Source organism: Marmota monax, unplaced genomic scaffold (assembly GCF_021218885.2).
Source record: "Marmota monax isolate L192 unplaced genomic scaffold, Marmota_monax_Labrador192_F-V1.1 WCK01_AAM20220418_F8-fsc00009, whole genome shotgun sequence".
Taxonomy (NCBI): domain Eukaryota; kingdom Metazoa; phylum Chordata; class Mammalia; order Rodentia; family Sciuridae; genus Marmota; species Marmota monax.
In genome coordinates this window covers 10,257,757-10,283,692 of record NW_026694710.1, presented here as the reverse complement: position 1 = coordinate 10,283,692, position 25,936 = coordinate 10,257,757, and the positions used below count along the sequence as shown (strand labels likewise).

General features: G+C 37.0%; 1 protein-coding gene across 2 annotated transcripts in view; it reads left to right on the top strand.

Moving 5' to 3' along the window:
• Anapc4 (anaphase promoting complex subunit 4) overlaps nt 1-22,378 on the top strand; it is a 32,698-nt gene extending 10,320 nt beyond the window's left edge. Inside the window, exons 8-28 of one of the 2 annotated variants that reach the window (XM_046423678.1) lie at nt 831-935; nt 2,569-2,652; nt 4,191-4,277; nt 5,000-5,064; nt 5,772-5,814; nt 5,925-6,001; nt 7,771-7,871; nt 7,952-8,003; nt 10,129-10,184; nt 12,273-12,319; nt 13,990-14,046; nt 14,364-14,420; nt 15,605-15,698; nt 17,328-17,425; nt 18,096-18,157; nt 18,237-18,275; nt 18,376-18,477; nt 19,258-19,332; nt 20,288-20,461; nt 21,518-21,641; nt 22,040-22,378. In XM_046423678.1, coding sequence (XP_046279634.1) covers nt 831-935; nt 2,569-2,652; nt 4,191-4,277; nt 5,000-5,064; nt 5,772-5,814; nt 5,925-6,001; nt 7,771-7,871; nt 7,952-8,003; nt 10,129-10,184; nt 12,273-12,319; nt 13,990-14,046; nt 14,364-14,420; nt 15,605-15,698; nt 17,328-17,425; nt 18,096-18,157; nt 18,237-18,275; nt 18,376-18,477; nt 19,258-19,332; nt 20,288-20,461; nt 21,518-21,641; nt 22,040-22,267 — 1,827 coding nt within the window. In that variant the 3' untranslated portion in view covers nt 22,268-22,378. The remainder of the gene's footprint in view (nt 1-830; nt 936-2,568; nt 2,653-4,190; nt 4,278-4,999; nt 5,065-5,771; nt 5,815-5,924; nt 6,002-7,770; nt 7,872-7,951; nt 8,004-10,128; nt 10,185-12,272; nt 12,320-13,989; nt 14,047-14,363; nt 14,421-15,604; nt 15,699-17,327; nt 17,426-18,095; nt 18,158-18,236; nt 18,276-18,375; nt 18,478-19,257; nt 19,333-20,287; nt 20,462-21,517; nt 21,642-22,039) is intronic. The other variant, XM_058572382.1, reaches the window with a different exon arrangement.
• Nucleotides 22,379-25,936: the final 3,558 nt, after the last annotated feature.

The following is a 25,936-nucleotide window of genomic DNA, read 5'->3' as shown; positions in this document are numbered from 1 at the left end:
TCCGGCTGCAGCAAAATAACCAGGGGGTGACGAGCAACTTGTATACATTGATACAGCAGGAGTGGGAGCCGTTTATTGTAGGACAGGAGGGGTATATATACATTCCACACAGCTTATCTTAATTAACATAAACTAGATACAGCAGTCAACCAATAAGGAATCTCCACACTTAATGGCTCGCTGGCGTTACTTCACAAACCACTCCCTCTGGCAAAATGCCAGGCGCCATCTTGACTTGTTTACAGACCCTAACAAGAACCATTTAAGAAGAATCGAGCTTGTATCTGCTTATGCTTCCTTATTCGCCCAATTTTTATTCCATCCAAGCCATCTTCCTATTGGAAGGTGCTGCCCATGTTTAGGGAAGGTCTCCATTTCAGTGTGCTATGCCACATGCCAATTTCTAAACACACTCTCATTGACACACTTAGAAGCCTCTTAATCATTGGCATGTCTTAATCCAGTCTAGTTGACAGTTCAAATTAGCCATTTCACTTGTTCTTCATAGTTTTTTTAAATCTTACTATTTTTTTAAATCTTACTATTCCCTAAAGGGGTAGAAAATACAGGCACTTTGGAATAGTTGGTTCTTTTAACACTTGGTATGAGGAGGAGCAGGAATCAGGGTATTTGTTTGTTCTTTCAACTGGGAATGCCCATGCAGGCAGACACCAACCTTCACCTGCTACCTGTGTCCTGTCTATGGCAGGGACCAGGAGTGTGTGTTTTTAATTGTTCAGAACTCTAAATGTTTGTTTTCAGTATTATAAGCAGATGAGACCTAGTGGTAATACCCCGTGTACTCAGGGTGGCTGATAACTATTTTACAGATTGCTGGTACTTGTCTTGCATTATGTTTATCAAGTGATTTGAAGTCGCTATCGGTGGTCACAGAGGTTTCTACCAGCGGTGCTTCAGAAGTTTCATACTTTCAGGTGAGTATTGAAATTTGATACAGTAGAGAGCATTTATATATTTCTTAGGCCTTATAGGGGCTTTTTTGTTGTTTTGGGGGCGAATTTTTCTCCTTCCTTCCTTTCTTTTTCTTTTTCTTTTCTTTTTTCTTTTTTGTGTGTGTGTGTGTGTGGTGAGCATTGAACCCAGAGCTTTGCACATGCTAAACATGCTTTCTACCACTGAGATACACCCCCAGCCTTTATAGGTTTTTTATTACCTATATCTCAGTATACTTTAATAGTCACCAAAGCAAAATTTTAAAAATACTTGGAATTTCTGAATTTTACAAATTGACTGCTCTTACATTAAATAGTATATTTTCCCTAAGTACTTCAATATCATTTTCATCAAAACAGTGTTTCAATGGTCTGTTAATGACCATATTAATTGCTTTCTATACCAGTGTAACTTTGGTCCAAGTGCTTTCTTAAGATTCTGTCCTAGATAGTTCTAAAGGCTAATCATCACTGATCATTTGACATGTGCTATGACTGAGTGCTTCAAACACAGCACTCTAATGGGTAAGTACTGTGATTATCCCTGTTTTATAGATAAGTACATGATCACTCAGAGAAACTAGAACTTACTCCATGTCACAGAATTAGAAGGTGATGCTAAGCAGTCTAGTTCTAGCATCTGTGCTCTTAGCCAGCATATAACCTCTTGGGCAAAGTGAACATTTAATATTGGGGAAAACCCATTTTTTATTGTTTGCTATTCATATTGTAGATGAGAAAATTTTGAAGGGTCTTCCATAGGATACTTGCATTATAGCTTTGCCTGCCAAGAAATCTTCCCCAAATTTTCATCTTAAATATCTTTTCCACTTAACCTAAGTACAGGTGAACTCTCAAAAAATAGAAAAGATGCAACATGTGGTATGTGTGGTGCGTTCCAGCAGTCTCTGTTGCATCCAGCAGGTCAGAGGACCTACCACTGCAATGGCTGTTTGTGTTTGCTCCTCATCATGAGCCTGAGAAGCTATGATCACCATGATTTCACTTGGACTATGATAAAAATGATCACTTTCTATGAGTTTTGTAATAGATACCTTTTTTAAAAATATTTTTTTAGTTGTAGAAGGACACAATATCTTTATTTATTTTTATGTGGTGTTGAGGATCGAACCTAGTGCCTCATGCTTATGAGGCAAGTGCTCTATCACTGAGTTACAGCCCCAGCCCCATAATAGATATCTTTTAATGACAACTTCATTGAGAGATAACTCACATATCATTGATATTTTCTGCATATTTATCAGTAGCCTTTAATTTTTTTACTTCCATTTAATTTTGACATACTTTTTTGATTATTTTTAATTTCTTCATAATTCTGTTACAAAATAGATTATCATATTTATAGTTACCTAAAAGGGATTGATGACCAGAGAGTGATCTGGGCACCATCACACATAGGAATCCTGAGGTTGTATTCTGGTAGTCTCACTGTGTTATGCTCAAAGCAGGCGGAATTCTGATATGGTCTTTATAATAGTTAGGTCTAGACTCTCTTTAATTACAGAATTATTTTTAGCTGGGCAAGAAAAGGTTTGTCTTTTAAAGAAGCAAATGCATCTGATTGTGATGTACTTTATTTCTTTTTATTTTATAGCTTGAAACCAATCTCTTGTACTCCTTCTTACCTGAAGTAACTCGAATGGCCAGAAAGTTTACTCACATTTCAGCTCTTTTACAGGTATTTATAGTTACTTTTTGTATTTACTATACGCTTTTAAAGTTTCATAGAGAGAAAACTTAAAAATTCTATTTTGTAAAGCTATCTACAGTAGGGGATGTCTACCAATCCTCTCATAATGTTCATGAATTCAAGAAAATGAAATTTAATTGAGAATTTATTTCCACCCAACCCTATTTACCACTTCCAAAAGAAAAGGAAAAAGAATGGTTTTAATCTTTTTAAATGTTCCATAAATAAAATTTCATTAGCACTTTATTACAAATAAAGTATTGTGGAAACATAGTCTCCAAACTAGTTAGCTTCTGCTTATAGTAAACCCATCCTGGAGTAGTTCACAGTTCTGGAGATTAGCAATTTGGATGGGCTCAGCCAGCAGATTCTGGTGATCTGGGCCTGGTGCAGCTTCTCTCATCCAGGTTGGTCATGCAAGCCAATCTGTGGCCTAGGCTAGAATGGCTGTGTTCTGTTTCATGTCTCTCATTCTCCAACGAGCCAGCCTAGCCTTGTTCACCTTGTGGTAGTAGCAGGGGTGGTATCAAGAGTACAGTTTTACATATTGTCTGCTCTTACATTAAATAAAATATTCTTAAAGCTTTTTTGGGGAGGTGGGGGTGGTACATGCCTGTAATCCCATCTCCCCGGAGGCTGAGGCAGGAGGACCTTGAGTTTGAAGCCAGCCCAGGCAACTTAGCAAAGCCCTGTCTCAAAAATGACATGACATGACATGATGTGACACAACAAGTCATGTCACAGGCTGAGAGTGTAGCTCAGAGGTGGAGTGCCCCTGGGTTCAATCCCCAGTACTGAAAGAAAAGAGTGCAAGTGGAAGGGCAAAGACTCGAGTCTTTGTACCCAACAGTGTTTTTTCTGCAGTGTTTTGTTAGAGTGAGATGCAGGTTAGGCTAGATTCAGGGCTGTATGGAGGAGCCACAGAGAACTGTGGACATGGATTTTGTTCTGTTATGATCCTTAATTTACTTGGCATCAGAGGTTTCTAGAGATCAATGCTTTTTTAAAAAGTCCTGTTTAATAGTTGAATAGCAGAACAAATCAGCATTTTTACACTATGCATTAAACATATAAAAAGCTTGAGGATATTTGTTTTACCAGATACAAACTTAAGAATGAGCCAGGTGTGATGGTGCACGATTATAATCCCAGCTGCTTGGGAGGCGGAGGCAGGAGGATTGCAATTTCAAAGCCAGCCTTAGCAAATTAACAAGGTCCTAAGCAACTTAGCAAGACCCTGTCTCTAAATAAAATATAAAAAAGTGCTCCTGGGTTCAATCAATGGATACTCACCCCCACTTCCCCAAAAAAGCTTTAAGAATATTTTATTATAAAGTTCAAATTAAATGTTTTATAGTTAAGGGATTACCAAAGATTAGCTCTGATTTCCTCTTTTTCTGGCTTAACTGAGATAAAAAAGTGATTGAAAGTAAATACTGGATTTCTTTGTGACTCTTTACATAAGAAGCACATATTATTTAAGTATTTTTTACTGTTTTAATATTTTTTTTTTTTTTTGCTAATAGTATATAAATTTGTCACTAACATGTATGTGTGAAGCATGGGAAGAAATACTGATGCAGATGGATTCTCGTCTCACTAAGTTTGTACAGGTAATGTAATTGTAGTTTCCCATGGAGTTAGAGTGACTACTATCTACATATACTCTATATATCAGGGACATAAGAAAAATCAGTCTGATTTATAAAAGGCTAAAAATCATTTGTTTCAGGTAGCTTAGTCTAATCTCATATGTTATTTTCTCAGATTTGTGAAAAGGACTATGTATTAGTTTTCTGTTGCTATAACAGCTCCCAGTTTTGGATGCTGAAAGTCCAAGGCTGTGCATCCCCACATGTTCTTCCTCTCATGAGGAGAGTCTCATGGCAGCAACATGTATATGAATAAGAGGAATCACACAGCAAGACAGGAAGCCAAAGACTGGGGAGGGATCAGTCTTACCTTTTAGGATAACTTACTCTTGCAAAAACTAGCCAGAGTTCCAAGAGAACTACCTTAAATTAATGTCTTTCCAGGGCAGTATCTGTAATGACCTAACCAACTCCCACTACACCCTATCTCTTAACAGTTCTACCACTTCCGCATCACCACACTGAGGACCAAGCCTCAATACATGAGCCCACACGGGACAAGTCACATCCAAACCATAGCAAACTCTCTTCCCATTGGTACTACTTAAGTGGGGATAGGATTGTGAAGTGGAGCAGGTGGGGCTTGAGGAATAGCAGATGTTGAAATAGGGTTGTGTTCCCTATGATTTTGAATAAACATGCTTATAATTTATAAAGTATATATCATAATTGTTTTTGTTCAGGAAAAAAACACTACCACATCTGTGCAGGATGAATTCATGCATTTGTTGTTGTGGGGGAAAGCAAGGTAATAAAAGCAGGATAAGTGCTCCTGCTCCCACCCCCTCACCCCCCTACCCCCCGCCTTTGTTTTCCTTTTCTTAACAGTAATTATTTCAAAAATAACCTGATTCCTTTTAAAAAGTAGAAAATTGCAATACATAAGATCCCCTCAGGTGTATATCTTTTGGGGCTTTTTCATGTATTTTTTTATGTAAATGTGGTTGTGTATATGCATGTGTATTTATTAAATGGATAAACATTTTGAAATTTTTATGTAGCCAAACTAATCTTTCTGGTACCTTAAAAAGATTTATCTTAAAAAATTCAATTATTGATCTGTATCTTTATCTAGAGTTTTTTTTATGGCGTGTGGGTGTTTTTCCTTTATGTGTTTTAAATGTGGTTTACTGGTTGTATGCTGTGAAAGGTTAGCCTCTTTCTTTCTATAAGTGATTAGATCATTGTCCATGTGATTATTGAGTATTCGCCTTCCCTTCCTGATTTGAGGTGCTGGTTTGGCATACGGTGTATTCTCTTACATTTTCAGTTAGCTTCTGGGCTGTATCGTTTTTGTCCCTTTGTGAATATACCAAAGCCCTCATTTTTGTTGGGCTAGTTCCTTCTGTTTACTTTGTTTCAAAATCTTGTTTCTATTTTGAAATTTAAGTTTTAAACAATGGATTCTAGTTTTGAATGGAAAAATGACTAAAAATACTTTCTTTTTCATTGTAGTGCTGAACTTCAGACCCTCTTGATGAACCAGTTAACAGTAAAGGTGCTGTTGAAGTATTTATGTATTATGAATACCTTCTTCAGTTTCTTCTTTTTTGGAATGGCATATAGTGTCCTAGTTGTATGCTAAATATATTTTCTTCTCTTAATTAGGGCTTAAAAAAGCTTGGCCAGTCTATAGAGTCATCATATTCCAGTATACAAAAATTGGTTATAAGTCACTTACAGAGGTATGAAGGTGATGTAGAATTTTTTGGTATTTTATCCATGTGTACATGTCATTAGTCTCTCTGCAGCCTTTCTCAATTTGGCATTTTTGTTTTTGAGCCTTTCTAGCTAAAATTGTTCCATTGCCATTTGAGGGGAATATTGGCATACCCCAAGATTTAGAGAGTCAACAATGATAGGTCTGCTTTGTCAGATAATTTTCTAATATGTTTCTACCAGCCTGAATCTTGTCTGGGCCTTTTTCCAGTTAAGCATGAGATATATTTTAAAATAGGTCATACACCCTTTTTTGAGCAATGAAATTAAGTAAATGCATAGTGTGTGTTTTTTCTTTTAACACCTTGGCAGTTTGTTCTGGTTATCCTCATTTTACACAGGAAGAAACTGAAGTTCAGAATTGGTGTTACAGCTGGCTGGTAGTTAAAGTCATAGATAAAACTTGCTCCCGGATCTTCTAGGTCTCATGCTATTTCTGTCCACAGCTACTTTAGTGAAGCAGTCAGCAAGTGGATGCTGAATATTCAAGTTAGTTTTGTGAACTGTGCTGAGTACCTAACTCCAGTCCTCTTGTAGCCCCATGACACTTTTTGCACTGGTCTCTTCAAGCCCACACTTTATCCCTTGAATGTGTTTTCCCCAGTGGATCTAATGACGTTTTGAGAACTTTGCCAACTTTTTTGAGAACTTCCCTTTGCTCTTAGAGCCAAGACCTTTGCATGGCCATTAGCATACTACTTATCTGCTTTGCCCACACTAGTGGCCTTTTAGTTTCCTACCCAGGGCCTTCTTAATGCCCTTCTCATTTTCCAGAACACTCTCACCCTGCTCTCAGCTTGCGGTCATCTGTTCTCCGGGTACACTCCTTCAGAGAAGCTTTTCCTGGACCTCCAAATTAGATCATGTTCTTCGGTTATGCCTTCACCCACTGCCTTTCCTTCAAGGCAATCATAATAGTTGGGACCTGTCAGTGCCAAGGGGACACCATTGTTCATTTTGTCCTCAGCATCTAGCACAGTGCCTAACATCAAGTCAGAGCTTAAGAAATATTTGTTGAATGTTGGATAGTCAGGTGAACAAGATAGCCAAATGGTTGTGATAAAAGTACCAGGTAGGACTGGAGCTGGAGATGTAGTTCAGTGGAAGAGTGCTTGCTCAGCATGTGTGAAGCCCTGGGTTCAATCCTAGCACTACCCCCCCCCCACCCTGTACTCCAGAAATGACTGGGTTAAACTGTGGAACATAATCTGATCATCTAACAAAATCTAATCTTGTGGTTGTGTATATTATCTCAGTCATGACTGGATGTTTCTGCTATGGTTTTGTTTTGTTTTGTTTTGTTTTGATACTAGAGGTTGAACCATGGGCACTTGACAATTTTGCTATATCCCCAGTATTTTTATTTTTTATTTTGAGATGGGACTTGCTAAGTTATTGAGGCTGACCGCAAACCTGTGATGAGAATTTGAGAATTCTTTTTTTTTAAGATTTTTAAAATATTTATTTTTTAATTGTAGTTGGACACAATATCTTTATTTTGTTTATTTTTATGTGGTGCTGAGGATCGAACCCAGGGCCATGCATGTGCTAGGCAAGTGCTGTATCGCTGAGCCGCAACCCCAGCCTGAGAATTATTTCCTGTAGAAAGAAAACTAAAGTTCCCTTCAGTTTTTTTTGTTTGTTTGTTTCTGAAAACTTAGACATATTCAGATAAAGTAGTTGCTCCCTACCACTTTGATGATAGTAATGATATTTATTTTTGCTGTTTTACTAGTGGCTCAGAGTCCTTATTGTACCATTTGAGTGAATTGAAAGGAATGGCTTCATGGAAGCAAAAATATGAGCCTCTTGGACTAGATGCTACAGGAATTGAAGGTGATGATTTAATTTCTCAGTAGAATGCATTAAACATAGCTGACTTATTCAATAAGTGATACTTATTTATTTCTCTTTAGATGCTATTACTGCTGTGGGTTCTTTCATACTCAAGGCAAATGAACTTCTTCAGTAAGTAATGGGGTTATCTAGGATCATTGATCTGAGAACACTCACTTTTCACTTAAATAAGAATCTAGTCTTTAATTCTCTGAAAGTGAGGTTTTAAATTTTCATCAAAATTATGCTTATAAGTAATTAAAACATACATAAATAGCACAGAGATCTTACAAATTAAAACTGTGTTTTCCTGTCCATCCAGCCTCACCCCTGAGGGAATTAATCCATGAAGTCTGATATCTGTCCAAATAGATTTGCAGAACAAAAATCTAGTTAAAAAGACTGGGAGGAGAGTAAATTATCAAAATAATAATACAATAGAGTTCAATGTAAAATAACTCTTATTTTCAATACAATGAATGAAAAGACCCACATCTTACAGATGTGTTGTAAAATTCCAAGATACTAAGATAAAGACTAAACCTCTTAGAGTGATCTTTGAGATAAGAAACAAAAAACAGCCCTTCTAAGAAGTGAGAAATCAGGAAGCAAGAAATCCTCCATCACCAACAGGAAATCTACTTTAATGGAGCAGTGCTTCCAAAGTTACATGAGAACATATTTCCCCTTTAGAATTTTAAATCCAGCTAAGATCTTGAATTAAGAGTGAGGGTCAGAGAAATAACCACAAAAAAGTTTATCTTCCACATCTACTTTCTGAGTGAAGTTATTGAAGGATGCGTTTCAGGAAAATGATTAAGGAAAGAACCAGGTGATCCTGAAAGCCCTGAGCTAACCCATGCAAGCAGTAAAGTAGGTACGGTGTGGCAGCTGCACAGGAACAGGAGTGCAGTGCGCAGACAAGGATGCAGGCTACAGGAGGCCTCTGGGCAGAGGGGTTTCCAGGGGTGCAGTATTGCCCTTCAGACAGGGAAAGAATGGAAGGATGTAGCAAAGACAGCTGATGGAAGAAAATAAGAAGGGCTTACAGAGTCCAGGGAAATCAAAACAGGTAAAAATAGGTACATGCATTAGCTGTGATTCAGAAACACAGAAGCAACCTATAAAAGAAGTAAAAACAGACTCATAAGGGTTAAAATGATAGTACTTTTCCCTGTATTTTGAAGTATTCTTTGGTTTACCACATTTACTGAAAGCAAATATATTGGTTTTTTTGTGTGTGATCACCTTTCAATGTGAATGAAAAGTACCTTAATTTCTTGTTACTTTCAGGTAAGTAGGATGTAGCATTTTTATTATAGGTTACAAGTAGAGAAATAAATCAGCAGTGATAATTTTGATTGTTAGCTTGGTTGCTTGGGAAGGGGATGAGGGTATTGTTTGGGAAAGAGAGGCTTGTAAGAGAGGCTTGTTTTTGTTGTCTCATAACATAGGAGATGTTGTGGTATTTTTTATTTCAAGTAATTTATCTTAATCAGAAGAGTGTATAATACTGACCCCACCTCTCCAGTTATGTTATGAAACTTCATGTTTGGAAAGAGTCCTGAGACAGGAGTGAAAAGTGGAGGTATAATTTGTTTGGAGTAATTATCTTATAGATGTGAGCTTAAAGAGATTTTTAAAAATAATGCCAATCTTTGCTTTCAGAAATAGTTACATCAAAATGAAAATGACTTTTATTTATAACTTAATTTTGGTTCATTTGTATAAAGCCCATGAACATTCAATTTTTGAGATATTATTGTCGGATTGGAAAATCAACTCAAGAAAATAATATTTGTTGATATCAAAAGTATTAATGTACTACAAACTTATAATAATGATTTTCTTGTTGGAGTTAATATTTTTCTAACTGACCAATAGTATTTGATTTAAACTGAGAATGATGCTGAAAACTCTTTTTTTCCTGATTTCTTTTATTTGCAAAGTTACAAAAGGATTTCATACTTTTCTGAATGTCAGGAAAGACTATTACACAGTTTATAGCCAGGAAGTTAGAACCAGTTAGAATGTGAGTTATTGGTTTTGTTTTTAAAAAGAATCAGGATTTGCTTTTTTTGACATTTTATTTTTAGGGATGTGTTTGATTTGTAAAATCTGCTGTTCCAAAGATTTAAATGTCATCCAGATAGAAAAAAATAGAACAGTAAGGATTTTTATATTCCCTGACAAATTGAGCAATGATACATGAAACCCACATAATAATCCTATTTCTGATTTATTTTTATCTTCTTAGAGTTATAGATAGCAGTATGAAAAACTTCAAAGCATTTTTTCGGTGGCTCTATGTAGGTAAGTTATGTTCTTGTTATTTTAACATTTTAAAAAAATGTGCGAGTATCATCTTAGACTGTTTCAGTTACTCCAGTGAAGTTTCAAATAAACCCCTTTGTCCCCTTCTGCCACCTTCAGTAGTTACTAACATATGACCAGCCCTACCTCCCCACAGAAGGAATAGAGCTAACTTGCAACATCTTTTGCCCCTGTCACTCATTGATGACCCATCCTTTTTCTTTTTTTTTTTTTAAACCTTCGAATGCTTTGTGGGTTGAAATAACATTTTCAGACCCTATTATATATTGGGCACTTGTTTTTTTTTTGTTTGTTTGTTTTTTTAATATTTTTTAGTTGTTGTGGCATGCTCGGCCACTGAGCCACAACCCCAGCTCCCAGCACTTGTTTTTTTTTTTTTAAAGCTCTTGAGTAGCTCCTGTTTTATACTTTGTTCTTCTGTCTCTAGATCAGTGCTGCCCTTGGCGGTAGCCACCAGCCACAAGTGGCTTTTAAATTGATAGAAATTGTCTAAAATTACTTAGTTTCATAGTCTGTCTGACTGCACTCAGCTCTTAGGAGACGTGGTCATTGGCAGCACAGAACTGAACATTTCCATGGGTGCTACCCTTGGGCAGTGAGGCCCCAGCTTGATAGCTTGCAGACCACAGTGGTCCTTGCATCTCCATGCTGCCTTTGTATTTATGTTGCCAGTTTAGTTAACTTACTGATTTGATAGCAAATGTGTAGATATTTACTCTGCAGTATATATACATCTTATTTAGTTTCATTTATACTGCTATTTTTGTGAACTCTTAGTATCCTTGAAATAACACTCTATACATATCCCTCAGCATATGCAAGATTTAGCTACAAATGGAATTTATCCCATATTTGTTCAAATTCTAAAGAGTGAAATAGCTGCTAAATTACTTGTAATATGCTGGTGTCCTTTAAATAGATGTCCTTATCTTCAGTTCTGTTATTACAAAAAAAGATTTGATGTTTGTCATCCTAATAAAATTGCTTTTGTTTAAAGATTGAATGTGATCTTGATGCTTGAAATTCTTAGATTTTCCTAAAAATTGTATAAGCACTAGTCAGAATGGGGAATCAGAATGTGATCCCGGTTGTCAGAATGAATTACATTGTTAAAACTGAGATGTTAGGAGTTTTTGTTTAACAAAAGTAATAGTTTGGTTTGAAAAGTTATAGTTATTGGAGGTAATTTACTTAGTTTCTATAATTGCTTGTCCTGATGGCAGTAGGAATCAGAATTAGAAGAGAAATGGATTACTGTTCAGTCCTTCTCATGAGACGATAACACTGGGGAAGCACACTGGATTGCAGAACTGGACACCTAATTGTAATACTGCTTCTGCCACCAACAGTAGCTGTTAAACCTTGGTGGTCTGTTTTGTAAACTGTAATCTCCACGAAGGCAGAGCCTAAAATCTGTATTTGCAGAAGTCCCTCTGACATGCTTGTTACTCACCAAACAGGGAAGAAGGGGATTTAAGCAGATAGGACCCTGGGTAGTGCACCTGCTTAGTCTTCATGTAGGTGGACACACACCAAGTACAGTGCTGAATGGGGACAGCCCCATGAAAGGACAGTCAGCTGCTGCATGTACTGAATTAAAGAGAAGTATATAAATATGTGTGTGTTTTATAACTCTTGTTGCAAATGTCTTTGTGTAAGTAAAAAGGCCAAGGGAAATAAGCACATTTCTTTGGTATCATAAGACTTTGGAGGAAAGAATTCCTCGATCTGAAGACAGAAAACATAACAGGCAAAAAGAGGAATCCTTGCACACAGTGTTAACACAAGACAGCAGGTAGACTTGTGTGGAATGGCAGCAGGTTGAGTTGAAGGAGAAAAAGAAAAATAATAGTTTAGAATGGTTAGACTGGTTTTGACCCTGGAAATATGAATCAGACTTAAGTTCTTCATGCTTTTAGCAGAAAAATAATGTTTTTCTTAGTAAAAGAAACTGTTGAAAATAGGAGATTTAGTCCAGGGAAACACATTTCTATCTTTGAAATGTGTCTATAATTGAAATTATGTACCTAGTTTTCCTTTAAAGGTAGCTTTTAACTTTGTTTCCAGCAATGTTGAGAATGACAGAAGACCATGTGCTTCCTGAGCTGAATAAGGTAATGTACAGACTCACAGTGGGCCCTGCCTATCCTCTAGTTAGTGGGTTCAACCACCTGCAGATTGAAAGTATTCTGCATAAATATCACATCTGTGCTGAACATTTGCATACCCTTTTTCTTGTCATTTCCCCCTATACAATATGTAACATCTTTATATAGGCTTTACATTGTATTGGGTGTTCTAAATAACCTAGATATAATTTAAAGTATATAGGAGAATGTATATGTTATTGGGTTTATACCATTTCATATATGGTACTTGAGCATCTCTAGATGTTGGTATCCAAAGAGGCCTGAGGAGGACCCTGTGGGTACAAAGGGACAACTATATTTTTCTAATGTATTGGTAATGTCCTGGTTGAGCTTAGTTTTGCTGGTCATCTGGTGACCAGCAAAACAGTTACTGGTTAGCAAGATGTCAGGCTGTAGACATCAGATAGATCCATTAAGACTTTTTAAAAAGAAATATGTATATTCTTTCATCTTACAGAATACCTTTTAATTATGGCTGTCTAAATTTATAATTTTCATACGGTTTTATAATCCATATAGTATATTTGTATTCTTTATGTATTTTGTATTCTTTGGCTCCCTTGAAACGTGTGTGTGTGTGTGTGTGTGTGTGTGTGTGTATAAGTAACAGGACTGAATCCAGTGGTACTCTGCTTATGTCTCCAACCCTTTTTATTTTGAGATGGGGTGGGGGACAAGTTGCCCAAACTGACCTCAACCTTCTGAGAAGCTAGGATTATAAGCATGCGCCACCACACCTGACTGGTTCCTCTTATTTATTGCTCTTTAAAGTTTTTCCTATTCAGTCAAAAGCTAAAGACACTTAAAACAAAATTTATATTGCTGTTAACTTTATTTTGAGAGATAAAACATGTAATCGTTTGGAGGCATCTTAATGTGCAAGTTTTTGAGTGCTAGAAGAACAAGGGTGGGGTAAAGGTCAGATCGCTGCCAGCAGCCAAGGCCCACAGTGTCACATGCATGACTGTGGACTTGCAGTCCTTCACCAAGGTTGAGGTGACTTGTCAGGGTGGAAGGGTTTATGATCTCCTTTCCCAAAGGAGGGCCCCCAGCACAAGGAGTTTTTTGCACAAGGCCTAAAATGACAGCCTTAGGTCACAAAGAGTTCTGTAGGTGTTGAATTAGCTGATTGAGAAATAGAATTAAAATGTTTAATTACATTATCAGAATTTTAGGAGTTTGTATTTTCACAGCTGCATAATCTATTTCTTTGAAGGAACTGATTCCCCTCATGCCTTTTAGTAGATAGTAAAAAAGTCACATTTATTATTATATAATATTCCTTTTATTGGGAGGCTTTCTTTACAGAGACAGTAACCATTTTTAAAATTTATTTTTTAGCTGATACATAAAAACACAAAAATTGTACAAACTGAGTACCAAGTAATGTTTGATACATGAATACATTGCATAATATTAAATCAGATAAAACATACTCAGTGCCTCAAATTTTTATCATTTCTTTATGGAGAAAATGTTCAGAATCCTTCCAGCCTTTCAGACTCTTGAGTACATTATTGGTACCTACAATCACCCTCCTGTGCAGTAGTGCACCAGAGCTGCTTGCTCCTAACTGTAATTTAATATGGGAAGCTTCCTTTTATCTTGATTTGTTTTCTTTTTGTCGTTGATAGATGACTCAAAAAGATATCACGTTTGTTGCTGAATTTCTTACTGAACATTTTAATGAGGTAGGAATTTGGTGTTACTGTAATGCTGCTTTTTTGAAAATAATTGCAATAAACCTGGCAATGATAAGAAATAATCAAATTTAACTCAATTAAAGTCTCTAACAACTCATTTTTTAGACTATTAAACTAATCAATGGTAGTACTTATTTATTGAACACAGTATATAATATGAACTTCTATTTGTGTATATGTTTTTTAATCCATGAAAGAAAAGAGTAACTGCTACTTACAGCTCCTTCTAAAGTTTTTGTCTTAAACTTTAGTTTTTTTCTTTTCTTTTGAGCTTACTTAAGAATTAAACTGTGTGTTCTTTCTAGGCTCCAGACCTTTATAATCGAAAAGGAAAATATTTCAATGTTGAAAAAGTTGGTCAGGTATGGATTTTGGATTAACTGAGATTGATTTTTAGAAACTGACTTTTAATCTTCATTAATGTACTATACTGTCCAAAGTTTACACCAAGTTATATAGTGGTTTTGCCCTGATAGCTTAATAACTGCTGCTCTTTGGTTATTTTACTGTTTGGTTTCAGAACTCTCTTACATTCTTAATAATTATTGAGGATCCCAAAGAGCTTTTGTTTATGTGGGTTGTTGTCTGTAAATGGTAGATATTATTAGGAATTAACAGAACATAAAAATTATCAAATTTTTAATTCATTAAAAATAAGAGCTCCATTTATAATTATATGTTAATATAAATATTTTTAATGAAATAATTACAAAAATGTCAGTCAAGAATGGTGTTTTGTATTTTTGCAAGCCTCTGAAGTTCAGCTTAACAGGAGACAGCTAGAACTCCATTTTTAAAAAAGTGCCTGGCTTAATAACTAAAATGGTTTCATTAAGTGCTCTTCCTCAAGATAATTTTCTTGCTTTGGAATGAAACAAAAGTGCTTTGTGTATACCTCCAAATTCTATCCCATAGAATAATAAAGGTTTGTAGTCAAGTGTTGAGATTTGATAAAATTAACAATTTAATAGTTTCATAAAACATAAATGAAACAATGTATGATGTGGCAAAAAAGGGTACAGTGGCTGCTGGTATGATTTGGGGCCACTACCCATACTCAACAAAGGCACTGGAAGTTTTTCCCATCAGTGCAAACACCAACACAGTGAAAAGGTGAGTGGCTTCTTGGCATTATTATAACACTGGTGTTGACTTCATGATCCCTGAAAGCATCATGGGATCTGTGTCTACACCTTGAAATCAGCCGCCACAGATCATATTGATAGTTGGTACTTGTAAACTAATTTATAACTTATACATGTAAAATTAAAATAAGCTCATGAAAATGAAACACAAACTTTTAAGCTCAATTTATGCATTCTGTAACTATCACATTCTAATATTTTAATGATATTTTAGTGTTGTGCAGTCTGTTTAAATGTTTGACATGTAGCAAATTTTGGTCACCTCCTATTCTCAGGAAATGGTGGTAAACTTTCAGAGTTCTTGGCAGTAAAACAGGTTAACTGATTACACAGAAAAATATCAAATATTTTGGAAGGTCTTATTGTTTTCTTTATTAAGTTTAAATTTTTATCTCTTGTAGTATTTGAAAGATGAAGATGATGATCTTGTGTCACCCCCTAACACGGAAGGAAACCAGTGGTATGACTTTCTCCAGAACAGCAGCCATCTTAAAGGTACTTCATGAACTAGGTAGTCTTTGACTATGTTTATATTTAATTAAGACAGGCTAAAAGTTTGTAATACTTACCTAAGTTATTCAGACCTATTCTTTGTGTTCATTTTATTTAAAGAAACAGAAAATAACAAATAAGGCATAACCCATTACTGTGATAGATAGAAAACACTCTATTTACTGCTGACACTGAAATATTTTTTTCCCTCCTGAAACCAACTGAATGTCCTGTAGTTCACTTCAAGTCTTACACTGACTACCTGGAGTTCACACAGACTCCACAGAGTTGAGGGCTCAGTCTCACCAGACAACCTGCCCTCACTTCAGGTGGCAATCACAAGTGCCAGGTCCCTTGGTTACCCACATCTCTGATGTGGCTACAGGGGACTCTCATATTCCCCTTCCCTTTCAGGTTAAATAATCTGCAAGGGTGGCTCAAAAAAATCGGAAACACTGTGGTTTCTCACTGTGTTTATTATAAAGAATACAACTCAGGAAGGGCCAGCTAGAAGGAGACGCACAGGGTAGGTACGGAGGGAGAAGCTTCCATGCCCATCCAGCACTCGGTGTCTGCAGTGTCAGCAGGAAGTTCTCTGAACCTCATTGTTTGGGGGTTTCATGGAGGCCTCATCACATGAACGTCATTGATTAAAACACTGGCCATTGGTAGTTGAACTTGATCTCCAGCCCTTTACTTCTCAGAGTTTGGGGGATAGAGCTGAAAATTCCAAGCGTTGGTCATAGCTTGGTCTTCTTAACAACCAGCCCACAGCCAAAGTCTGTCTAAGAGACTCCAGAATTGCCTCATTGAAACAGAAGACCTCCTATCACAGCAGGAAATTCCATAGGTTTTAGGAGCTTTGTTTCAAGACCTGAGGACAAAGACCACATGTCTTTCTGTGTGCCACAGCATTGTCAATGGCTGGGGACTTAAAATGCTAACATGATGAAAATGCATCTTGGCCAGCTCAGCTGGGACATGGGATGCTGTATCAGGTGACCTACAGAGCACCGAGGAAGACACTGGGCTGCAGAGTCGGAATGGGTAGATTTGAAGATCTAGACACTTCTTCCACATCAGGCAGTTGCCTAAACCTGCCCAGCCCCTTTGTTTTTTTCGTCTGTAATTTGGAGATGATGATGTGTACTTCATATGGCTGTTGTAAGCAGCAGAAATAACTATATCTAACTTTCTACTGATAAAGTAGCCTTTTTAAAAGTGAGGAGATTGTTTACACACAGCTGGTTTCTTTTCTCCTTTTTGGTTTAGGACCATACTCTTCCAAAACAGCACTGCACTGCCTTTATCTTTCTCTCATGGCCAAGATAGAAAGAAGGAGCTTATGGTTGCCAAGTCATTCCTTTCCTCTTATGGCCAACAAAACCTACTGTTGGATTTTGGTGGGGCCAAGCTTGCACTAGTGTGGTTGCTTTTAGTACCTGGGGGAAGGGGGTGAAGGGTGGAAGGTGACGGGAGGCAGAAGGCCATGGTCATTTTTAATGAGGTGTGTGAAAATATAGTGAGAATTCCACCACGAGATGGGCAGACCTGCTGTAAGAGTAGATCACTTTCTCCTACTCATTGGTTTGCTGTACCTTTGGTTTTGTTTCTGTTTTTGTTTGAAACCAGAAAGTCCTTTGCTGTTTCCTTATTATCCTCGAAAATCGTTGCATTTCGTGAAAAGGCGGATGGAGAACATTATTGATCAGTGTTTGCAAAAGCCAGCAGTAAGTTTGAAAGAATGCATGTCTTTGTATAGGAGCAAGAATATCTGCACAACCTGACTCACTGTGTAAAGGACCACAATTACTCCAGTGAACAATATGAAAATGCTGACGTTTGGCTGGTTTTGGCTATCAAAAATGGCAGTTTCATGTGGTTCAGTCTTACCCATCTTGTGGTTTTCTTATGTAAATTAAAAATATATATATTAAAGTGTTGGCATGTGTAGTATTTTATTCTCCCAGAACAAACTCAGTATAAAGTCTTAGTTACAGAGCTGATGTGACTCATATTTACTACCAAATAAACAAACCACTGATGCTCTGAGACTAGAGGGAGGTGGTCCTTCACTTGCCATGTGCTTGGCTCCACGGTCCTTTTCAGCCTAAAACTGCCTTTCTTTTTTTCTTACTGTTGTAATTGTCATTAAGATTTCTTATGTGCAAGGTTTGGTGACATGGATCATTTTTCTTTTTTTACTACCCTTGAACAGTGATGTTTAGTTACACTTTTCTGTAGAATATCTCTGTGCATGTAAGTGCTCTTAAGTATATTTTTATTTCATTGCAGTGCTGAGGATCAGACTCAGGGCCTCACACATGCTAGGCAAGTGCTTTCCCAGTGAGCTACCTACTTAGACCCTCTAATCATGTTTTTAAATCTTATTTTATATAGGATGTAATTGGAAAATCAATGAATCAAGCAATCTGCATTCCCTTATACAGAGATGCAAGAAGGTAATTCTGTTGTCCTGTTGGTAGTATAATTTAGCAGCCCATTTAAATTTTTCTTACCTTTTTTCCCTTTTTGTTTTAGTGAGGACTCTACACGTAGATTGTTGAAATTTCCTTTTCTGTAAGTTTGTGTTTCTCCCCTAGCTTGTGTGAACAGTACAATTTTGTTCCAAGCTTAGATAACTAAATACTGTATTATAATGTTAACTTTTTTTCTTTAGGTGGAATAATAAAACTTCAAATCTACATTATCTTCTTTTTACTATTTTAGAAGATTCACTTTATAAAATGTGCATTTTAAGGAGACATACTGATATTTCTCAGTAAGTATTAACTTGAAGTTGTGTCAAAGAGATGGGATTTTATTATAATAAAACATAGACAGCTTTCCTTTCAGAATTTCCATAGTTAGCCTATCTCACGCATTTAGGTTTGTCATTTAACTGTTCTCAGTCACATTTTTCACAGTAACATTAAGATCATAACACTGAATTAGGAGGCTATATGATTCCTTTTTGTTCTAGGTTACTTAATTTTACATTGGCATCTTACCATTGTATGTGGTATTTCCCCCGGGTTAGGAAAAATATGACAGCAGAATCAGGAGGATATCTCATGCACTTCTAGAAGTTCACAACTGAATTAGTGAAAGAATTTTTACCTCAGGTTAAGTGTGCCTTTCATTGGACAGAGGCCTTTGCTCACGGAGACTTGTTTTGAGAACCCAAAGTGAAAGTTCTAAAGGTTAAATCATGTTCAGAATGCCATTAATACTTTAAATAGTTTTAAATCTCAATTTAAAGAAAAATTTTTGAGACCAAGATGTAGCCAAAGAAAAACAATTTGGCCATTCCAGAGGTCCTTAGTTAAGGAATCTAGCTACTTTGGGAACTATAGGATTTTAACCAAGTTGGTTTGACTATCTAGGTGTTTAAATTAGTTACCAGTATTCTGGAGTGAGAACAGTGCTGTTTTGCTGTGAGATTTAGGTTTTAGGTAAGTGTGCTAACACTGCCAATCAAGTGTACTAACACTGCTAAGCATTTAGATTATTGGCTTTATCCATTTGTTCCACAAAGTTTTTTCCCTTTTCTTTCTTCAAGATCTGTAAGTAATGGACTAATTGGTATTAAATTTGGGAGCTTCACATATGCCACAACTGAGAAAGTCAGGAGGAGGTAAGCCTTGACCTTGTGTGGATGATGTGTACAGATACTGGTGAGGTGGGCTTGTATGTGTCTGTTTAGTGTAATGCAGTCACAGAAGAGTGTGGACAGACTTTTGTACAGAGATGATATGGGAAGAAGGGCTCTTACTTTCTACAGAGGGGCTAGGTTCTTTACATATTTATATGCAGAAAATAATTCGACTTTTACTATCCTGCAAGAATTTATGTGGTGTGTTTTCATAGGAAGAATTCATTCTTTTGAGTTTCCTGTCTACTAAGAAAGTAATGTTGGTTCCAAGGGCCAGATGGCCTGCAGGGCTCAGGTTCATGTTGCCAACAGAAAAAGTGAAGTGATAGTCTCACTGAGCTGGGATTTTTTTTTTAGGATACAAAAGGTTAACAGTACCAAAGCCATCCCTGAGGGTTTCCAGGGTAAAGAGCTGACACAGTCGCAGGCTGGTCTTTTTCTCACTCTTTTCTTCCTTACACACAAGGTTTTTTTTTATAATAAGGTCTTTGGAGTTACTATACCTTTTTCATGTGTGAAATCCTATTTTTACTTTTAAGTCTGGTTTTACTCTGGTTTTCTATTTACTTAAGGTGTACATAAGGCATCACTGGGGGAATTTTCACAGGCTTAAGGCTTAGCCGTTGATGTGGGGAGTTTTTTAGTATTGTAATTAGAACCCACAGTTGCCACTGGTGCCACCCCTTGTGATGCAGGGAGAGAAGATCCTTTTGATTCCTGATTTTTTTTATTACCTATTTGTAAGGCCTAGTTATATTTATGAAAATTAGTACAAAAGGTTTTATTACAAACTGATGATATGTTTTAATTGTCCACTATAAAGAATATCCCTTAATTCTTTACCTTTTTTCTGCTTGGTACAAGTATAATGTTATGCATACAGTATTTTCAGTAGTCCTGATCATTTTTGATATAACAAAACTGATTTCACTTCTAGCACCTACAGTTGTTTAGATGCACAGTTCTATGATGATGAAACTGTAACGGTGGTTCTTAAAGACACTATAGGACGTGAAGGAAGAGACAGGCTCTTGGTCCAGTTGCCATTGTCTTTAGTATACAACAGTGAAGATTCTGCAGAATATCAGTTCACTGGGACGTACTCTACAAGGTAACTAGCTCTTTAGTAAGACTGTCTACTTGATACAAAAATTCACTATTTTTTGATATATACCAAAGATTGCAGGTTTTTACAGATATGGTAGATAATGGTTTTCTAGTTCCTAGGGGTAACCTTAGAGGCAGCTGAGGGGGATACTCCCACTTTTTTTTTTTTTTTAATATATGTTTTTTAATTGTAGATGAACACAGTACCTTTATTTTATTTGTTTATTTTTATATGGTGCTGGGGATTGACCTCCGTGCCTCACACATACTATGTAAGTGCTGTACCACTGAGCCATAGCCCCGGCCCGATACTCCTCCTGTTTATTCAAAAATGCTGACTTTGATTTAGCTCTCCTTGTCCCTTTGCTTTAATAATAAATCCAGAGTATTTGCTGAGATAGTATGGGAAATTCCTTGAAGTAGAGGATGAATGGGACTTCTCTTTAGTTTTATTTTCAAGGGTAATATTAACCTAGTTTGGAATTAATTATTTTAGGTGTGCCTTTAGTACTTTCTAGTACTAAATGTACCCATGCAGAGAATACACAGCTAATTCTGAGATAACTTTAGTTGACTGAGATTTTTAAGTAACTAGAGCCCTTCTCTAATTTAAAAATGTTTCCAGCCTGGTGCCATGATGCACTCCTATAATCCTAGGGGCTCAGGAGGCTGAGATAGGAGCATCGTGAGTTCAAAGCTAGCCTCAGCAATGGTAAAGCGCTAAGCAACTCAGTGAGACCCTGTCTCTAAATAAAATGCAAAAAATACGGCTGGGAATGTGGCTCAGTGGTTGAGTGCCCCTGAGTTCAGTCCTCAGTACCTCCACCCAAAAGTTGCCATTTGTTTTCCTTGAAAAGGAATCAAAATCTTACTAAGATGATACAGTGCCTGTTTGGAATTACAGTATTTTTATAGAATCATATACCAACCGCCCCCTTTTCAATACATTGGAAATGAGAGTATGGGTACAATTAGAACCCACAGTTGCCCCTGGTGCCACCCCTTGTGATCCAGGGAAAGAGGATACCCTTTTGATTCCTGGGTTGGTTTTCCCCTCCAGGCTAGATGAACAATGTAGTGTCATTCCCACACGTACCATGCATTTCGAGAAGCACTGGAGGTTACTGGAAAGTATGAAAGCACAGTATGTTGCTGGGAATGGTTTTCGAAAAGTGTCCTGTGTGGTAAGTATTTGCAACTTGTTCACTAAGAGTTCCAGCAGGAGGGACCTTGCTTCTGTGGAAACTTCTTCAGATTCAGATACATGATAAAAAGCCTTTCTGTTGAAACATTGTGTGATTTACAGTTTAATTGATGATGAGCTTGTGGTGGCCTTAGCTATTTAATTCTCTTGTTGTAAAAAAACTTAAAATGTAGTTAGGATAATAATCTGCTTCAGTTGCCCCTGTTGTATGTTTTATATAAAATGAAGACTGAGTTTAGTAGTTTTATAGTAAATTGGTAGGAATATAACTTTCTGTAAAACCATTCTTCAAGTTTCTGATTTCTGATTCCTTTTTTATGTAATGTATTTGTTAAGTCATTAATTTAAAAATTCTTCATATTGCCTTTTCCTCTTTAGTTAAGTTCAAACCTCCGTCACGTGAGAGTTTTTGAAATGGACATTGATGACGAATGGGAGCTGGACGAGTCTTCGGATGAGGAGGAGGAGGCCGGCAGTGAGCCCGTGAAGATCAAGGAGGAGACGCTGTCCGAACCGGAGGTGGGGACCCAGAACACGGCCGCTTCTGCTCTGGCCCCCGAGATCGTCATCAAAGTGGAAAAACTTGACCCTGAGCTGGATTCGTGATCCAGCTTGCCAGTGGTGATCTGGAGCAGTTTCACAAGACATGGACTGAGATGTCTTGGACCATTTTTCTTTGTGTAACAAAGAAATAAACAGTAAATTTAATTTCTTTGATATTCTGTTTCCTCTTCTCTTAGTGGTGTGGTCACTATGATAGACAGTTTTTTTGCTAAGGTTTCTTTTTAATACTGTGTGTGGGGCTAGAGTTTAAAGAAAACACAAATTGAATGTGAATAAAAAAGGCAAATTTTCTGTCAAAAAGATGTCCAGAATTATTCTTACATGAGGAAGAATTGAAATAGTCATTTATTACTGGAAATTTTAATGAATTAATATTTTTTAAAAACTTATTTCCATTTTACCCTTATAGTTCATTCTAGAATACATTCAAATTTGTTTTAAAATAAATTATACCAATTTACTCTTAAGTCCATGATGAATCTTACCTTTTATGACTTAGATAGCAAAAACATTGCTTGATACCTGCAGGGTTAGCTTTTCTCCTTACGTTCCTTTGTGCTCGATTCTCTGAATCAGCAATGTTTAGATGTGTCTCTTTCCTATGACTTGGTAGCTCCCTGTTTGGTGATTACCTGGGAACATGAATAATATGGATCCATAATCTAGCATCAGTGCAGAGCCAGTGTTGACTTCCTAATGCTGATTCCAGTAGAGTAGTATTCTTTTTTTTTTTTTTGTACCAAGGATTGAACCCAGGGCCACTTAATCACTGAGCCACATCCCAGCCCTTTTATTTTTTATTTTGAGACAAGGTCTCACTAAGTTGCTGAGGCTGGCTTTTTTTTTTTTTTTAAAGAGAGAGAGAATTTTTTTAATATTTATTTTTTAGTATTCGGTGGACATAACATCTTTGTATGTGGTGCTGAGGATTGAACCCGGGCCGCATGCATGCCAGGCAAGCGCGCTACCACTTGAGCCACATCTCCAGCCTCCTGAGGCTGGCTTTGAACTCGAGATCTTCCTGCTTCAGCCTCCTGGTTTGCTGGGATAACAGGTATCTGCCACTGCAAATGGCTCAGAAATATAGTATTCTTATGTGACCTTCAAAGGGTATTCCATTTTATATATGATTTATTATTATTTTTAAACAGGCAAAGTACAGATTAATTGAAGATGAGAGTAGCACTCTATAAGGTAGAGCAGAGTGAGCCAAGCAAGAGAGAGAGGCTCAAGGCCTGTGTATGAATTCTTATACCAACTCACTGATAAATGAAAGAATCACTTGTTAAATCTTTAAATATGTCTAGCTTCTTTCCTGATTATATGCTGTGTAGTTTGTCATTTGAATAGTAGGTAGGCAGCTTACACTTGAGTTTTAGGTACTGTTAAAAAAAAAAAAAATTACAGGAGGCCATTGTTTTGGACTAGGCTCCTGTACTGGCCCCAACAGACTGCCCGTATTGAAGTTCCTTGTCATCAGACTGAAACCAATTTGTTATCTGATGTAGAGAAATCAGAAGAGCCTGAGGTAATAGCCAAAATTTCCAAACAGGCTGGTTTCCATTCTCATGGCATCTGGGATTCTCTCTGCCTCGATCCTTAACAAAAAGTAACCTGATACTATTTTTCTGTCTCCCTGTCACTTTGAAATGATCAGTCTGCTTTTTGTTCTTTGCTTCTATTTTTTTTTTTTTTCAGCCCTTCTTAGGCTTTATAATCAACTTCTTCTGCTCAGTGGAGTGGAGCTTCACTGTGCTATTTTATGGGATGAAGTGGTGCCCAATTCTAGAATTATAAAATAACACCTTTTAAGATCTTAAACTAAAGTTGTACTTTCATCCTTTGATGGGACTACAGGGCACCTCCACTGGGGTTTGAGGGGAACCCTGAATGGAAGCCACTGCGGTGTGTGGTGTGCAGGTGCAAGGCCGACATCTTCAGGAGACCAAGCATATTGAACACATTATAGGCGTTAAACTTGATCAATATGTAAGGTACATAAATGTCTTGATTCATAGTCGGTGTTCATAGTATAGCACAGAATATCTGAAATGAGCTTTTGCAAACAAGATAACGGTCAGACAATGTTGAGAAATGATAGGCTGCAGAGCATTTTAGAATTAATGCATTGCACAAATTTACCACATAATTGTGAAGATTAGGGACAAAAAATTATAGCTTGTCCTTAGAATGAAATACAATTTCACAATAAGAAGTGAGTTATTACTATCTGTCCCATATGACTTCTACATTCAATAGATTTTTTTAATATATGCACATTTGCTTCTTGTGGTTTTGGCATTGGCATAAGTTGAAACCTAAACTCACAGACTTCTCTTTTGAGCCAGGGATGGGCATTGAGGGCGACTCTCTCGTAATGTCAAATTGAAGTGGATCATTCCTATTGTGACAGAGTGGGTTTTCATTACTGCTTTTAATATATGTAACAAATATTTAGGAACTGGATTTGTATTAAATCCAAGTAAAGTTTAAATTGATAACCAAAGCTCTTTTAAGTTTTAATAAGACGTATAGATAGAGTTAATTTTCTGTTTATCGTTGTATGTTTAGATGTATTCTATATTTTTTATACCACTAGGCACTGCTTTAATATTTAGAATCAATTTGATCATTTTAGACGTCACTTTAGTATATGTAGCCACAAGTACTGCATTTGAATTTTGAATTTAGTGAACAAGCAGATGAACTGTGGAGACATGGAGGAACCTGAGAAGTGGAGCTTCACTGTAGGACTCTCAGCACCTGGCCTCGTGCATTGGGCCATCGAATGCCTGTCTCAGGATGTGAGGACTGAACAAGGGGCACTTGTAGAGCAAGGTGGTTGATGACTTGGTACCTGATCAACACTGGCACTTCTGGCCTGGGTATGTAGCTCAGTTGCTAGAGTGCTTGCCTCGAATGCATAAGGCCCAATCCCCAGCACCACCAGGAAAAAAAAGACTGGCACTTCATACTTATAGTGTTCTGTGTTGTTCTTTTCCAGAATAAATTGTGTTGATTTAAATAAAATTGTTATTTTGGCCAGACTTAACTGTGATAAGTCTTTTCAATTCTCTGGCTTTGTAGCTTTTTGGTGTTTCTTTTTTTTCCCCCCTATTGTGTTCTTGATTTTCCTCCAAAATAAAAATCTAACATTCAGCAAAATTCTGAAACATTCTATCTTCTTAATTCAGAACATTTTAATATAAATGTGACTATGGCATAGCCTTGAGTTTAACAACATGACTAGGGGAGTTATATGCATCTAATCCAATTTTTTTCATACTTTTTAGGGAATTCCAGCAAGCAGATGTGGTAAATCCTTATTTCTAAAAGATGCTGTGAGCCAGGCACACGCCTGTATCCCAACAGCTTGGGAGGCTAAGGCAAAGGCAAGAGGGGATCACAGGTTCAAGGTCGACTTCAGCAATTTAGCAAAACTCTATCTCAAAAAGTTAAAAAGAGTGAGGGGAAGATGGCAGCGAAGGGAGAGCATTACTCCCGTGTACCGCGTCACTGTGCGGGAGAATGACGAGTTAGAATGGCTAAAAGCTATCTTGTTAGGAATTTCCAGCAAAATTGGGGTGCTCCAAAACCTAGAGGAAGGATTTCCATCGCACAAGGATCAGCTACGGGGGCTCAAACGTGAGAGATTTGTCCGCACGGAGGGTCACACTGCTTATTCAGCAAATCGCCCTGCGGCTAGAGTCT